Here is a 13,659-nt window from a genome sequence, read left to right as displayed (position 1 = left end):
TTGAGATGCTGTACAAATTGTGAATAAAAACAGAATGCAATGATGTGGAAGTTTCAATTTTCAATATTTTATTCAGAATACAACATAGATGATATATCAAATATTTAAACTGAGAAAATGTATTGTTTTAAGGGAAAAATAAAGTTGATTTTAAATTTCATGGCATCAACACATCTCTAAAAAGTTGGGACAAGGCCATGTCTACCACTGTATGACATCCCTTCTTCTTTTTATCACAGTCTGCAAACGTCTTGGGACTGAGGAGAAAGGTTGCTCAAGTTTAGGAATAGGAATGTTGTCCCGTTCTTGTCTAATACAGGCTTCTAGTTGCTCAACTGTCTTAGGTCTTCTTTGTCGCATCTTCCTCTTTATGATGCACCAAATGTTTTCTATGGGTGAAAGATATGGACTGCAGGCTGGCCATTTCAGTACCCGGATCCTTCTTCTACGCAGCCATGATGTTGTAATTGATGCAGTATGTGGTCTGGCATTGTCATGTTGGGAAATGCAAGGTCTTCCCTGAAGGAGACAACGTATTGGATGGGAGCATATGTTGTTCTAGAACTTGGATATACCTTACAGCATTGATGGTGGCTTTCCAGATGTGTAAGCTGCCCATGCCACACACTCATGTAAACCCATACCATCAGAGATGCAGGCTTCTGAACTGAACGCTGATAACAACTTTGGTTGTCCTTGTCCTCTTTCGTCTGGAAGACATGGCATCCAAGTTTTCCAAAAAGAACTTCAAATTTTGATTCGTCTGACCACAGAACAGTTTTTCACTTTGCCACAATCCACTTTAAAAGAGCCTTGACCCAGAGAAAATGCCTGCGCTTCTGGATCATGTTTAGATATGGCTTCTTTTTTGACCTATAGAGTTTAAGCCGGCAACGGCGAATGATACGGTGGATTGTGTCCAACGACAATGTTTTCTGGAAGTATTCCTGAGCCCATGTTGTGATTTCCATTCAGTAGCATTCCTGTGATGCAGTGCTGTCTAAGGGCCTGAAGATCACGGGCATCCAGTATGGTTTTCCGGCCTTGACCCTTACACACAGACATTGTTCCAGATTCTCTGAATCTTTGGATGATATTATGCATTATAAATTCAAACTCTTTGCAATTTTTCTCTGAGAAACTCCTTTCTAATATTGCTCAAATATTTTTCACCGCAGCAGGGGGAATTGGTGATCCTCCGCCCATCTTGACTTCTGAGAGACACTGCCACTCTGAGAGGCTCTTTTTATACCCAATCATGTTGCCAATTGACCTAATAAGTTGCAAATTGGTCCTCCAGCTGTTCCTTAAATGTACATTTAACTTTTCCGGCCTCTTATTGCTACCTGTCCCAACTTTTTGGAATGTGTAACTCTCATGAAATCCAAAATGAGCCAATATTTGTCATGACATTTCAAAATGTCTCACTTTCAACATTTGATATGATATCTATATTCTATTGTGAATAAAATATACATTTATGAGATTTGTAAATTATTCTGTTCCTTTTTTACTCACAATTTGTACAGTGTCCCAACTTTTTTGGAATCAGGTTTATAAAAATATGAATACCTACTATATATAAAAGCTTATTATTAATATTAATTTTCAAATGATTAATTGTGATAAATCACATCCAGATCATCAAGATTTTGTTTCCATAATATATGTATGTGTGCTGGGTTTATTTATTATGCATAAATAAATACAAACACATGCATGTATATACTTTGAAAATATTTACATGTATATACATTTATATATATATATTTATATTATATTTCATATTGTATATACATGTATTTAATATATACGCTTACCATATTTTTCTTAAACATGTGTTTGTATTTATACATAATATAAATACATGCATATACACAGTATATGCATGTAGTGTGTTGGATCGTGGTGTGTAGTAGTGTGTTGGATCGTGGTGGACTCCTACAATATACTTTTCAAATCATCTCATTATGTAAACCATAATTCAGAGAGTAGACTTTTTATGTTCAAGCACACGCTAACTAAATTAGTGTAATTATTCTGATAGAGAGCCTCAACACCTCTAAAACAACTTGCAGTAAATTGCCTCACTTAATTCCATGCACTTATTGGTCATATGAAGAACAACAGCATTAGAAGTGATCAACACCCCTTGTTAACACAACAGGGATTCAATCTTTTCTTGTTTTATTGCATCATAATTTTTTGGCCTTTTGGCCATTTTTATAGATTGAAATGTAGTGTTTCAGATTGCTGGTGAGTTTCCATGAGTGTTAAGCTTCTTCACTGATTATACTCTAAGCCACTGAGAGGAAAACACATAAAAGATATAAGAAATTATATGATATTACAGAGTTCATAACTAAGACATTTATAGGTTTCTTGCATATTTTTTCCTTTTAGAGTATAGTCAGTGCTGGAAAAAGAGTTGCATTTGAAGTTGAAGGGATCCCATGAGAGTGTCTGGATGGGTGTGAATAGCTGAATGACAGAGATGCACTCAGTGCCGTCATCTTGCTCCTCAGAAGAGACAATCCCAGCTGATAATATCTCATCGAGGCTTTACGCTCGGCTTTGTGTAAGTGACATTGTCTGACAGGCCTCCGTGATAACATCAGACAAGCGTTGGTTCTGCATCTGAACTGAATCCCCAGGAGCTTCTAAAGGGCACAGGTATGTGTGTTTGTTATAAGAGGTTGTTGGTTGTTGGTTGTTAGCATGGTCCAGTTAATTATTGCTAGTAGACGCCAGAACCACACCATCTGAGGGTGAAAGGCTTCCATTCAAAGATCACTGTGTGTTTGGATGAAAAAAATATATAATTTCATTATATTGTAGTATAATATGATTTCATTATTTTATAGATATTCCTGGTTAATTTAAGTAAGAATAGTAAATTGAAAATTAAATAATGTAAATGTGTATAACTGTTTTTTATAGGAAACTATATTACTTTAAAGGGACAATAAGTAACTTTTTAGGTATTTTATTATCTAAAATCAATATTTTTATTCATAAATATGCCCTCAATGGTGTACAAATACCTATGCCAATGTTTAAACTAATCCTCGTAAATGAAGAATTTATTATCTTTATATACATGGGACGGGAAGGTCGACGGAGGCTTCCATGTAGTTCCGCCATCTTGCAAAACTATAATAGCAGAGAGGGACAAAAAGTACTAAGCCAACGCGTTTCCACAACGCGTTTTCGGTCAGAGCCAGAAACGCAGGTGCAGAGCAGTGAGAGGCGCTTGAAACTGCACCGGCAAGTTTAAAAGTCTGGATTGCATTCTTATTATGGACCATACATATGCCGCGCCACAGGAGAAGAAAACATAGTCGCCAAAACAGTCAAAAATAGAACGTAAAAGGAAACGTGACCGTAGATTACAGAAAACAAGAGTTAATGTCGGGGAAGCTTTTTCTAGGTGGAAAGAGCTAATGCTGGATAAAGATTTCAAAAGAGACGCTGAAGTGGCCAGTTTTCTTCTCGACAGGTAAGTCAGTGTTACAATCTATATTACAATATTTTTTTTATATCTAACAATGCACATTATTCAGATGTTTTCCACAGTCAGTAATTCATACTGTAACATTCGTTTGTTTGTTGTCATGTTGCAGTTTGTTTGAAATAACACACCTGTTCACCTGAAGGAAAACTCGACGAAGTGCTATTAGAAGACATCCCGTCAAAGCTTTTTGGTACATATCGCCTACCGTAGATGCAACGCGCATTTGAAAAAGCGAGGCGCTGGAGAGCAAAATTAGTTTGAATGCAAAATACAATTTCACCACTAGATGGGAGTAATTCCTACTTACTGTCCCTTTAAATATTTATTTCTATTTATAAATATTTATTTGTTGAACATATAAAATTTATATATGTATTTATATATATATATATATATATTTATATATATATATATATATATATATATATATATATATATATATATATATATATATATTATTGTAAAGTTATTTACTTGGTTATCTTTTTTAAATCTGATTAAATTAAGTTAACTACCAATAATGAGCATGCATCTCGACTGGCTTTTTGGTTTGCTGAGTTAAAAAGTATGCAGATATATAATGAAATCACTACATTTAAATGATGTACATTTCATATGCTTGAACAACATCAGTGAAAACATTTTAGAACGACTTGCAAAGATTTCAAGAGTCTGGAATAAATGTGTTTGAGTGGATGGAAGGACACGCTCCGCAATGTAATACATATTTTCTCATACAGTTCAATAATTGATTGAGTCTGCCAAAACAGGCTAACACCCCCACCACCAAAAGCTCATTCAAGGCTTCCGAGGAGACCCTTGACACAGAGTTTGCCGGGAAATTGGAAAAGTTCAAGTCTGTCTCTCGCAGTGATTCTGAATTATTGAACCAGCCCAAATTTGCCTGCTCTTCTTTCTTCTTCTGGTTCTTCTTTATTCAGCTTTCACCCAGCTTCAGGTCACAGTGACATTGCAGTTCAATGAGGAGAGTCTCTTAGATGAGTGTGTTTCAGTTGAGGATGCTTTTGGTTGCAGACCAGTAAAGAAGTGAGGAACTACTGGACACGTCAGCATTGATGTTGAATCTCATTTTGCATCAGAAAGACTGTCTAGTGTGTTGATCAATTTGTGTGCTGTGCTTCTATTCAGTGTTCACCACTGCCTGAGCAAAAATGAGTGTGATTGAGCAAGTAAACACTTGATTAATGTAGTGACTGGCTCGTCTGGTCATTTTCCTCTTTCCCTACTAGCTTCAATTCTCCCATAATAAATGACTGTAGGATCTGAGCACTGCCCCACAGACGAGCACTGACAGCCCAGTCGTGCTGAGATTTGACAACAGGCCTCTTGTGTTTCCACGCAGTTTGACATGCAACAGATGTCCCTGGAGGAGCTCAAACACGTCCTGTTCCACGCCTTCAGAGACCACCTCACCATGAAGGACATCGAGAATATTATCGTCACCGAGGAAGAGAGCTTGAAGGAGAACTCAGGAAACTGCCAGACCGAATTCCAGGGAGGTAAATAGCAATGAGAACCATTTCATGTTAATTGACGGATCCTGCAACAGTTTGCTGGACTCAAGTTTACAGACACTGGAAACTTTGCAAAACTCCGATGAGGTGAAGCTTAAAGTTCTGACAGTAACTCGAGAATTGAGTTCTGTATGAATACTTCACATGATCAGCAGAGCGCAGCAGGGAATGGCCAGTTTTTCTGAAGCCAAGAGGTATTTTTCAACACAGGCATTCCAAAAATTCTTCAAGCCTTGAATCAAACCAACTGGCTCGGAGTTAAATCAAACCTTTTTAATTCAAATCAAGGTACTTAATGGATTTAATGAGACGATGAAGTACTCCTCCTATGAAAATAATCATATTTAACATTATTGGCTTGTTGTCATTTATGATAATAAAGTACAATATCACATTTAATTACATTTAAACAAAAGTATGTAACTACAAATAATTAAGTATTTAGAGTATAGTCAATAAAGTCATTTTCAGTGCATCTTAATCTATTGAAATCTACAGAGGCATGTATCATGGTGTAATAAACTTTTCAACTTATAGTGGTTTATAAAAAAAATACTATATAATCAACTAATTCAATTCATACAACAATTATATTTAAAATTTGAATTACGTTTATTTACATTTTGATTGATTATATTTGATTAATTATATTTATAGATGAATAAGTAGTAAGATTGTTGTCGATATGTCATTCACAATGCTTTATGGAAGTGAGAGCGACTTTTCTGATTGGTCGATCTAATGTATACTTAAAAAAAAGCTGAAATTGCATTGACTTTCAGCTTCTACAGGAGCATGTATTATGTTTATAACTGACTTGTAGACAATTATTGTAATTATACAAATGAAATAAAATATATTTTCAAAATATTTAATTGCAAATAAATAAATAGTGTTGTCAATAATGTTTGCAATGCAATGCCTTAGTAACAGCGACTTCTCTGATTGGTGCATCCAATGAAAAGCTCGCTTTTTTAAATGAAGCTAAAATCACATTGACTTTTGGCTTCTGCAAAAGCATTTATCATCGCTTAATAATCACAGTGCTCATAGTAGGTCTTGAAAGGTTTATATGTTATCATTAAAAATCCATTTCTTTATTGATTTTTACATCTGGAGCCAGGCTATTAGGCTCTATAGCCTGGTGTGTTTGCCCAGAAACTGGGCATTTAATGAGATGAGAGTTCTGTGCTCTCAGTGCAACATAGGTTTTGTTTGGAATGAAAAGCATCTGGTAAATGAAAGCAACTATAGTGTAATATTTTCTTTACTCCCAGCATTGATTACTTTTGAATTTCACCCACGTTACTGAACCAGATGTTTTCATCAGCCAACAAAAGTAAAGGGAATGAATGGAATTCAGAAACAGGGAAATTATCGTAAAAGCTGGCATGCAATTATGTTTCAGCAGTTCGATATTTAATCTCAATATGCAGCACAGAATAACAACACAAATTGAATGGAATTGAATCTGCTGGCCTAAGAAAAAGGTGAATGAAATGTAACAATTTCATGCCTCGAAATCCAATTAGTCTGTCACAATGTTTTAAAATATATGCTTTATTGGCCCACACCGTGCCCTTAAACGGTTTCACATTAATATTTCTTTCTGTCTGCGTGTGTGTGTGTGCGATCATGAGTGTGTCAAGTCCAGTGAGGCAGCTCAGCCGAGCCGAACGTTTTGTTTCATTATTGTTTATATTCAAAGCCTCATTATGCACTGAGATCAGCAGCAATGCTGGATCATTGTTTGGATGGCTTATGCTCATTGTGTGCTTTCATCTCTTCTCATTGATGCTCTTTTACAAATGCTCTGTTCTACTCCATCAGTGCATTCGAAAAAGAAGAATCGCCAGACGTGTGTCCGCAAGAGCCTCATCTGCGCTTTTGCAATGGCCTTCATCATCAGCGTCATGCTCATCGCAGCCAATCAGATGTTGCGGAACGGCATGGAGTAGCCCCGCCCACTGTGAACCCTGCTTGATCTGACCTCTCTTGAGAAACATGCATCAAAAACTCCACTTTCTTTTAGTTCAAAGAGCTTGGGGAGCCCACCGAGCAGAGGATATGAATCCCGAGAATGAGTTTTGTGTTTTATATTTATTTCGCCAATTGTGATATTGACAGACTCTTAAACTGCAGTAAGGGATGGATGTCCTCCATCATCATCTTGACAGGAACATGCAAGGGCTCCTCACTGAATACCATTTAATGCAATAACATCCCGTGTCCCTCCGCACTTCAGCGTGTTTTTCTCATTCCTGTCTTTGGAAGGCGAAGACTTTGTACTTTATCTCGCTCCAAGTCATGTCAGATGGGAACGATGAGGAGTGATTGGCAGCCTGTCCAGTGGAGCCGCTGCAGGATGTCTGGCATCAAGAGCGTGTGCATGTTCATCTGAGATGCACTGCATGTTTTGTTCGCAGCATTGCGGCGTTGAAGCTTATTTATGGAATCTATTGAATATATTCTTGAAGGGACTGTGTGTATTTTAAGAATAGCATACTACCATAATATCACTTTTACAGTATGCAAAGAAAATCACAAACTACCACATGCAGGATATAATCTGCATCACACAGTGCATCTTAATGGTTTGAGTATGATTTTATTCTCCTTCTTTCATTGGATTGTCAATTCTTATGATATCGAGTTGAAAAAAGGAAATTATCATTTAAAGTGCTTACATTTTCATAACAGAGAGAGGATTAGAGAAAAATTATGATTCAGGAGAGAGAAAAAACATGAAATATATAAAAGTTTTGTTTAAAATGGTTATTAAATAGCAGCTGCTGAACTGAACATGCAATGTGATCAAGTTTAATGACAACGACATGAAATATTACTGTCTAAAACATATATCATCGCATACAGTGTACTTTTTCCACCTACTGTCTACATTAACAGTTTGGGGTCAGTAAGATTTTTTTTGGAGGTAAAGAAATTAATTATTTTTCAGCAATGGTGCATTAAAGGGATAGTTCACCAAAAATTAATTACTCTTGTAGTTTCAAACCTGTACGATCTTCATTCATCTTTGAAACACAAATGAAGATATTTTTGATAAAATCCGAGAGCTTTCTGACCCTGCGAAGACAGCAATTCAACTGACACATTCAAGACCCAGAAAGCTTGTAAGGACATCATTAAAATAGTCCACATGACATCAGTGGAAGTTTTACTAATTTCTTCTTTGGTTTGATAATCAGATGAGGGAATAAATTACCCAATCTCTTGTTCTGTGTGTCTACTACACAAAAGAAGAGAGTATAATACTCTCTTTGATTTTAAATATAGTATCAAGGTCTTCTAAATGTCTGCATATATTGTCTGGTTAAAATATATGACACTGAACTTCTGCGGAAGTGTCTATGCTACATAGCTGGACTTTTTGGTCCATTTTGAGCTTTTATTCACTCTCAGGCTCAGAGAGTCAGTGAATGCAACACAAATTTGTTCTGAAACAACCAGAAGTCAACTGGTTGGTCTCTTCAATAGCACTTTTCCTTTTACGGTTACAGTCTGTGTGTAATAAAAGTATTCGTCTACCTGTTTGTCTATATATTTATAATGTGTGTGCACATCAGTCCCTTTCCCCGTGTTCCTTATTATTGTGTATAGCCCACTTACACCCGTTTGTCACAATCCCCTGTATATTGCATGTGTATTTATGCATATAGTGCCACACAAAAGTCGTCTTTGGATTGTCTGTTCGACTGTGTCATGTTTGCATGTTTAGAATACTAATCCAAGGTCTGTACCGCTTGCAGGCGTTTGCTGAGAGCATCAGACTAAATTTCTGAATTCCCATTGTTTCCTTCCTGTGAGCAAATATTATACGAAACGGTACCAGCATTCTGGGCCAAAATACACTGCAAAGAAAAAAACGGATTATTAAGGAACCGTTTACTGGACAAAGTTCCGGTCAGTTTTCCAGAATGTCACAAAACGCTTGATTGCATTTTATTCTCAGTCTGTGATTTGGAATGAGGAAATTTCCAAAGGAATTGCCCCATCTAGTGGCCTATTCTGAAGACGTGACGTGATAATCGTATGAAACGAAGGAAGCTAACTTTTAGCATTGTGACGTAACACTAGTAAAGAAGAAATGATATAGCAGTGTATCCTTTTCCAAAAAGAAGTTGGAATGGGAGTGAAATTCAGTATGAATTCCACATATATCAATATAAAGTGTTGAACCTTGTTATTTTATTTAATAATATAAGACTATTTGTTAAATGTCCCTTTCATTTATCACAAAGGCAGATTAGTGGACTAAAGTTTAGAAATCTCTTGTATCATTAAGTCATTATTCTATGTATCCCTCTGCTTGTTGCCATCTTGTCATTGTACTAAAATTACCCTCTAGTTTATGGGCATTTTTGGATTTATAAATTGGTAAAGGTCTGTCTTTTATATTTGGTTGATTAATAATATATATTTTTTTTTTAATCTTGCAAAGGTTGATGGAATTTTTCATTTAGTTGACTCTCAATCCAGATCCTAACTTCATCGGAATTTGAAGCATGCCAAATAAAATTTTATATGTATGTATTTTTATTGAGTATATCAAAAGAAGGATTATTAATATGCAAAACGGTATACATATTTGCATGCAGGATGTGGATTGACAGATTCAAGCAATATGGTTTTTAAACAAAAATGTATCATTACATAAAGAATATGAAGAAATAAAAGAAAGGTATTTATTGAACATGACAATAAATGTCTTTGCATTCAATTATTGATATGATGATGAAAAGAATTTGTATAATAATGATTTTTATTATTGTTGTTGTCTGAGCCAGTGAGGGGAAGCATTGGATTTTCTACAAATAAGACTACAATTGTGTTTTCATCACCAATGAACCCAGCTGTACAAATTAAAATAAATGATTGAATCTATTGTTTTTCTGATAAAGAATAACACTGCTAATGGATAAACAAGTCTTGATCTCTTTAATTTTAAGCAACTACAAATCGTTTACACAAACTGTCCAAGGTAATGAACTCTAAAGGCTCTTTAATACTTCAAAATCTGTACTAATGCTTCTCAGTTGGTAATGTGTCTGTACTGTATTACCAGGTCAAATGGTAGACAGCTGTGAACCCAACCGTGTAAACATAAAATAAAATAAAACGTTTACAGGTCATTTTGAATTTTACAGCATCCACAGTATATGTAATCATAATACATGTATAAATATTTAAAAGGCACTTAATGTAATTACAATAATACATTTAGAGACAAAAAATTATGATTTTTCTTAGGAAAAATGACTTTGCCAGAGTGTTACTAGAGTAATATTCAGGTGTGCAAGTGTGATAATAATGGCTGTATAGAAGCTATAGTTTTAAGTAACTCAAAGCTTCCTTTAGAGAAACAGAAAAAAACTCATTACATAGCACCACACAACTTTAAATCTCTCAATGAGACTAATGTTAATACTGCTGCAACATAAAGTAGCATTGATGCTGTAGTGTTTCCACTCTGAGGTCAGCATCAAGCAGTTCAAGTGAAGTCCAGCTGGTTCGGTAATGCAGTTCATTCATATTTGTGGTTTTAAATCATATCCCAGGTTTACATTTTTTTGACAGTTGTGGGCCAATTTATTATTTAATAATTATTTTTTTATATATTACTTGTAAGATGCAAACAGATGGCCATTTTTCTTTTTTAATGGCCATTAAATATTCTCAAAAGCTGAGGACATTGTGTTTCAAGTTAAAACTTAGTTAAACTCTGGTTGAGCTTTTGCCTTATAATTATGAAATCTGTAAGACTGGAATTAATAAAAACAAAAAGCTTGAAAAGCTTAAATGGCTTCTTTCTGCATTCCCAAAATCGAAATGTTTGTTTAAACAAAGAATTCTCTTTCGATTATAACATTTACATTTCTCTTTGTCTTATTACACTACTGTTCAAAAATTATATTCAGTAAGAGTTCTTTAAAGTTTTCAAAGAATGCTCTCATGCTCACCAATGCTGCATTCATTTATCCAATTGCAGTAAATGCGTTAATATTGTGAAATATATATTTTATATTTATATTTTAAAATAATTTAATCCTGTGATGGCAAAGCTGAATTTTCAGTAACATGCATCTTTCAAAAATCTGCTTATAATATGCTTATATAGTGTTTAATAAACATTTCTTATCATCAATGTTAAAAACAGTTGAATGCTGGTTGTCAAAACCTTAATAATCCAAACTTTTGAACAGTAATGTATGCTGTGCAATATAAAATCACGTGCTTAAAAGAATAAAAAAAATAAGCATGAGGCACAATTTGATTCTAAAACTCTTTTTCCTAACAACAGAACTGTAAAGAGTCCAGAAGAGGCAGCTGGTATGAAGCGTTTCTCTAAAACTCAGTGTGCATTGCACTAATGAAATCCCTGGATCCGATCTCACTGGGTTTCATGAAGACGCCCTCCATTGTTTTCCAGTAGCTGTGTGAGCTGCTGACCATCATGCCGTGCACTTCTCTCTGGCCGTGGATGGGTCTGCCGTACTGTTCTCCCGTCACAGACAGCAGAGCCTCGGTGGCCGTGTGCCGGAACCGAACTGACTCATCCCGCTGCCAAACAGAGCCTGCACACAGAACGGTCCACTCGTCCAGATGGTCACCCTCCCCATTCTCACCAAAGGCACTGACCTCCTAAATAGGAAGAGTTTTTGAGTAAACTTCCACAGCCTTTTGTGCCATCAAAATTCTGCATAGAGTACCTATACATTACAGTGTGTTTTTAAAACCTGATTTGAAGAAAGAGGAGAAGTAAAGTAGTGGCTGTGTAGATTGCGGCCCGTGTTCACATGAGTCAGTCGGATGTTCTGTCCACACTGTACCGGAGTCCCTCGATGACATGAAACTTCACTGGTGCCCCGCACAGTCCAGTAACTGTTACTGTCCTCCACCACGGTCACACCGGTCACCGACTGCTGACCACTACCTGGAATTATCATTAACAGTTCATAGACAGACTCTATGCTGATGCTGCTTTTATTATTAAGAAAGAAAATAAATACTTTTATTCTGAGGATGCATCAAAGGATGCATTAAATTGATTGATTGATTAACAATAAAGACATTAACGATGTTAAAGTTATTTCTATTTCCTGAAAAAAAATTTTTTATTATTTTCCTGAAAGATTCCTGACAAAAAAATAATTACAGTTTCCACAAAATATTAAGCAGCACAAATGTTTTCAACATTTATAAGAAATGTTTTTTGAGCAGCAAATCAGTACATCAGAATGATGACATTGAAGACTGGAGTAATGATACTGAAAATTCAACTTTGCCATTAAGCACTGAATTACATTTAAAAAAAAAAAATTATATATATATATATATATATATATATATATATATATATACTACTCCAACATATAACTGTTTTTACTGTATTTTTTTATCCAATAAATGCATTCTTTTTTCCAAAACATTACAAATCGTATTGACCTCAAACTGTGTATTCTTTTAACCCCCCAGAACATTTACAAAGTAATCATATAATATGTTTTTAATGGCTTTTTAAAACTGTTGTTGTGTGACCCTGGACCAAAAAAACAGCCATAAGGGTAAACATCTTTTGTTGATCCTGGATCAATATTATGGTCCAAAAATACAGACTTAACCCAATCCCTACCCCCTAAACCTAAACTTACCCATAATTTCTTCCTAAAATCTGTGGGAAATGATAGCTGATTAACAAGAGTGTAGCTGCACCTAATCCTGATTGTAAGCCTAAAACTGACATTTCCTGAAAATTATGAGAGGGAATTGTTTCCAGGAAAATGATTGGTTGATTGGAATGATGTTCCTAAATCAACAAGGATGTTGATCCAGGAACATGTTGTACTTGGTCAAATCATGCTCACTGTTTGTTAGGAAGGATAGGACACAATTTGGCCAAGATATACAACTACAGTAGACAACATTTAAAGTCGATCAAAAAAGTTCATCAAAGTTGCCCTAAGACAAGAACGCATTTTGGTTTTTGGTTCAAGGGCAGCTTTGATGAAAGGTTTTGATACACTTCAAATGCTGACTACTGTATTTGAGTATCGGGAAAATTAAGGTGCAAAAAAAATGAAGTTTTGATATATTTACGGTAGGAAACTTACAAAATATCTTCATGGAATACGATCTTTACCTAATATCCTAATGATTTTTGGAATAAAAGAAAAATCGATACTTTTGACACATACAATGTATTGTTGGCTATTGTTTCAAATATACCCGTGCTACTTATGACTGGTTTTGTGGTCCAGGGTCACATATTCTATAACAGGTCACACGTTTATATCTCTGTCATAGAGATGAGGCGAGCAGACTTGATGAATGACAGTCACTCACCAGATCCATAACGCACGTCATGAGAGTGTAACCTGACGTTGTGTTTTACATTGAGCAGCTTCACCACCGACCCGCACGTTACAAACTTCAATTCACTGCCGGAGGAGAATGTAAACATACATGACAATAACACTGTTAAAGGCAACTGCGCCCGAGAGAACCCCAAACTATCCATGACTTGCTTTCGAGAGACTAATCACTATAAACCGTAAAATATAGAGCGCCGTCTTCAGGCTCGGAGATACT

At 35.6% G+C, this 13,659-nt stretch overlaps 2 protein-coding genes across 3 annotated transcripts in view; one reads left to right on the top strand and one right to left on the bottom strand.

Moving 5' to 3' along the window:
* Nucleotides 1-10,189, top strand: part of caln2 (calneuron 2) — a 34,556-nt gene extending 24,367 nt beyond the window's left edge. For both annotated transcript variants that reach the window (XM_026196054.1, XM_026196053.1), the window contains exons 5-6: nt 4,878-5,034; nt 6,880-10,189. In XM_026196054.1, the coding sequence (XP_026051839.1) occupies nt 4,878-5,034; nt 6,880-7,007 (285 nt within the window). In that variant the 3' untranslated portion in view covers nt 7,008-10,189. The remainder of the gene's footprint in view (nt 1-4,877; nt 5,035-6,879) is intronic.
* On the bottom strand, nt 9,990-13,643 carry sdf2 (stromal cell-derived factor 2). The gene is made up of 3 exons (XM_026196056.1): nt 13,414-13,643; nt 11,808-12,004; nt 9,990-11,712 (listed from the first exon to the last, which is right to left on the bottom strand). Exons 1-3 carry the CDS (start codon nt 13,586-13,588, stop codon nt 11,416-11,418), a joined length of 669 nt encoding a protein of 222 aa, XP_026051841.1. The 5' UTR covers nt 13,589-13,643; the 3' UTR covers nt 9,990-11,415.
* Between the last annotated feature and the right edge of the window lie 16 nt (nt 13,644-13,659).

The sequence above is a fragment of the Carassius auratus genome, chromosome 21 (genome assembly GCF_003368295.1).
Source record: "Carassius auratus strain Wakin chromosome 21, ASM336829v1, whole genome shotgun sequence".
NCBI lineage: Eukaryota > Metazoa > Chordata > Actinopteri > Cypriniformes > Cyprinidae > Carassius > Carassius auratus.
This window is presented reverse-complemented; position numbering and strand designations above follow the sequence as displayed.

What these genes read in the sequence shown, in the direction of transcription:
- sdf2 (XM_026196056.1), bottom strand. Translation starts at nt 13,588, where the DNA reads ATGGATAGTTTGGGGTTCTCTCGGGCGCAGTTGCCTTTAACAGTGTTA. An exon ending in TGACGTGCGTTATGGATCTG is followed by an intron (nt 12,005 to 13,413) that starts GTGAGTGACTGT and finishes TGATAATTCCAG; the next exon opens with GTAGTGGTCAGCAGTCGGTG. An exon ending in CTCCTCTTTCTTCAAATCAG is followed by an intron (nt 11,713 to 11,807) that starts GTTTTAAAAACA and finishes CTTCCTATTTAG; the next exon opens with GAGGTCAGTGCCTTTGGTGA.